This window comes from Alexandromys fortis, unplaced genomic scaffold (assembly GCF_014885135.2).
Source record: "Alexandromys fortis isolate MF-2015 unplaced genomic scaffold, M_Fortis_MF-2015_v1.1 scaffold_149, whole genome shotgun sequence".
Lineage (NCBI taxonomy): Eukaryota > Metazoa > Chordata > Mammalia > Rodentia > Cricetidae > Alexandromys > Alexandromys fortis.
Genome location: NW_026068025.1, coordinates 828,013 through 831,396, shown reverse-complemented (window position 1 = coordinate 831,396; position 3,384 = coordinate 828,013). Strand labels below are relative to the sequence as shown.

General features: G+C 47.3%; 1 protein-coding gene across 1 annotated transcript; it reads right to left on the bottom strand.

Moving 5' to 3' along the window:
- Positions 1–310: 310 nt before the first annotated feature.
- On the bottom strand, positions 311–1,469 carry LOC126514616 (putative olfactory receptor 2W6). Its single transcript, XM_050163605.1, is given in 2 exon segments — positions 311–520; positions 522–1,469. Coding segments are annotated over 2 exon segments (1,149 nt in total). The 5' UTR covers positions 1,461–1,469.
- Positions 1,470–3,384: the final 1,915 nt, after the last annotated feature.

The window sequence follows — 3,384 nt, the reverse complement described above, 5'->3', positions numbered from 1 at the left end:
TTTTAGTCAAAGGGTTAAGTTGCATGTGTCTGGCAGGGAGGAGGGTTGGCTGGTGACAACTGAGGAAGTGGTAGTGTTATTTCCACAGGGTGGAGCCATAGAGCTGCAGAATTGAGAACAGACCTTGCATGGGAAAGAGCAAATGTTCTGCCCTTACCTCTCGAAAACACAAGCGCTTGTGCACACACATTCTGCCATGCCGTGTCTCCTTCCTTGTGTCTGGATTGCTGTTAGCGTTCCAGCATCACAAGTTAGCGGCAAACAAACCACTGTCTCCACTTGGTGCCAAAAGAAAGCCATGTGCCTCCTGTCAGTTTGTTGTCTTTTGCAAATAGACATATCCCCCCCAATGACATGAAGGTGCTATTCCCCGAAGGCAGTAATACGTGTCACTGGTCTGGAATCTCTGGAATACAAGCCCCCACGTCTTCACTATCATCAGTTTATTGTTGTTATCATTCACCCTGGTTCTGAGATGAGTGAACACCCGAGGTGAGTTCCAGGCCCCATCAGTGCCCTCCAGTGTCCAGCAGGCTTCTATCTTTCCCAAGAACCTTCAACATGGCCGCCTTCATGTCTTTATTTCTGAGCGAGTAGATGAAAGGGTTCAGTGTGGGGGTAACCAGGCAGTAGAAGAGGGTGAGAAACTTGCCCTGGTCCTGGCTTGCCACATTCCCAGGCTGCATGTACATGTAGATGATGGTACTGTAGAAAAGAGACACCACCACCATGTGTGAAGAGCAGGTGTTGAAGGCCTTGCGCCGACCAGCCGCGGACTTGATTCTCAACACCGCAGCGGCGATGTAGCCGTAGGAGACCAGGATCATGGTGAGAGGCACAAGGACAATGGGGATGGCCAGGAAGAAAGCTAGGCCTTCCACCCGGCTTGTGTCCACACAAGAGATGCGGATGATGGCCGGCATCTCGCACACAAAGTGGTTGATGCGGCGATGACCACATCGCCCCAGAGACATGGTCAGCGGGGACATCAGTATGGAATTGGCAATGCCACTGAGCCAGGCAAAGGCTGCCAGCTTCAGGCAGAGCTGTGGGTGCATGATGGTCAGGTAATGCAGAGGCTTGCAGACAGCCACGAAGCGGTCATAGGCCATGACTGACAGGAGGATGCACTCAATGCCCCCCACGGACAGGAAGGCAAAGAGCTGAACAACACACCCTACAAAGCTTATGGTCTTCCGTGGGCCCCAGAGGTTGACCTGCAGCTGGGGAATGCTGCTTGTTGTGTAGCAGAGGTCGAGAAGGGACAGGTTGCTGAGGAAGAAGTACATGGGCGTGTGCAGCCGAAGGTCCGCTAGGGAGAGGAAGATGATGGTGGAGTTGCCCATGACAGCCAGAAAGTAAAAGACCATATTGACAACGAAGAGGACCATCTCCAGCCTGGGCCGGTCAGAGAAGCCCAGGAGGATAAAGTCCCCAGAGCTCTCATTGTTTGTCTCCATCAGCCGCGACTTCACTTTCCTGTTCAGAGAGCAGGACAGGCAAGGATTAGAAAACAGCCAAGTTGCCGGACGGCGGTGGCGCACGCCTTTAATGCCAGCACTCGGGAGGCAGAGGCAGGTGGATCTCTGTGAGTTCACAAGGCCAGCCTGGTCTGCAGAGTGAGTTCCAGGTCAGGCGGGACTGTTATACAGAGAAACCCTGTCTCTAAAAACAAAACAGCAAAACAAAACAAAAAAATAGTCAAGTTGATCTGAACACAATGATCCCCATCAGGGACACATTTCACCATACCATCCACATTTTAACTATAGTGACTTGCTTAATGCTTGCCTGTGACGTGAGGTACCACGGATAGAAGCTCAGAACAAACTTTCCCCTAAATAGTGCTCTAATCCAAGCAATAGAACGGACTAGATAAGTGTTCAAAAAACTTTTGTTTTGAAGAAAAGCCTTTATTGATACTTTCAGAAATAAAGTAACATTTTAAAAAGTCACTTTTGCCGGTCTTTTAACATTGAAGTGCTTAAAAAAAAAACTTGATATAACCACCTGAATTTTGTGAAAAAATTGTTTCAAGTAATTTGATTGGCTCTCCCATTTCCTCATCCCATGTCCATGTTTCGGTTATCATAGATCAATACAAAACAATTGTCTCTTGTTCTTACAATCTTGTGCCATGAATTACAGATTAGACGGGAATGAGGCACAACATGACAGTTACTCAAATAACTAAGCTTCCAGGAAATTAAGAGCCCCATTGCCCTAAATCTTCTGGCCTCCAAGAAGTTAATGATTTGATCTTATCTCTTGACCTAGCGATTCAAGTGACATTGCCTAAGAGACCCAAAACAGCTTTGGTTATGCGGAGTTTTTATGAAAACCATGACACACAGGAAAAAAGTGCAAAAATATCTTCTAAATATGAGACTAGTTAGATTTTCAAGCTTCCTGAAGCACTAGCGTTCTGCAAGCCCAGAACTCACCTGCAGCAGGCTGCTTAGGAATACCCGTCCCTGCAGCAGGCTGCTTAGGAATACCCGCCCCTGCAGCAGGCTGCATACCCATCCCTGCAGCACCCTCTCCTCAAAACAACCTGCATCTCTAAGAGCGGTCAGAAGAAACCGAGTCTGGGATTGAGATATTGGCTCAGATGAGGCCCTTCACAGAACCATCATTCTTGTTAAAGGTGCTGAGAGGTGAGCCAGCGGATTTTCCCAAGAGATAAACAACTGCCAAAGGCTGAAATACTCCCAGAGATGATGCTTGGGGCTTGGTCTTTCCCTCAAGAAGAGTTGCAGCCAGGCTCTTGGGTGACAGAAGTAGCTGTCCTCCCACACATCCCGGATGCCACCTGCCTGTCACCTGCCTTGTGTTTACACTCCAACCACACTTTGGTTCCAGTAATATAATAAATAGAAATAGATGTGGTAGAAACTAAATATCACATATTCAAAGATACAAAAAGAAAAGCTCTTTTGACCACATTCTTTGACGGAAGGACAAAGGCTATTTACTTGGTCAAAGAAATGCCTTGATCTATGGCTCACCGGTGAAAACCCAACTTCGGAATCACTGGAGGCAGGTTTTTAGAACAATGTATAGGCAGACTCTTGGAATACTCATGATATAAATAAATTGATGGGTTTAATTCACGGCCAGTAAGCAAAATCCCGTGTTCTGATAATGTTTATAGCAGTGTGCAGGGCAAGCTGTGAGGTGCACAACGTTAGTGCTCAGGGAAGGCGGGGCGTTTCTACGGTCCAATCCACACCTGAGAACGGATGACTTGGAACAAACAGAAATTTCTTTGGTTTACAGTCCTTTCTAGTTTTGGAAGCTTGGGATCCTGAGGACTCACTTGGCAAGTACCTTTTGCTTTACCATCCCATAATAAAAGGATAGAAGAGAGAAAGAAAGGTCGGA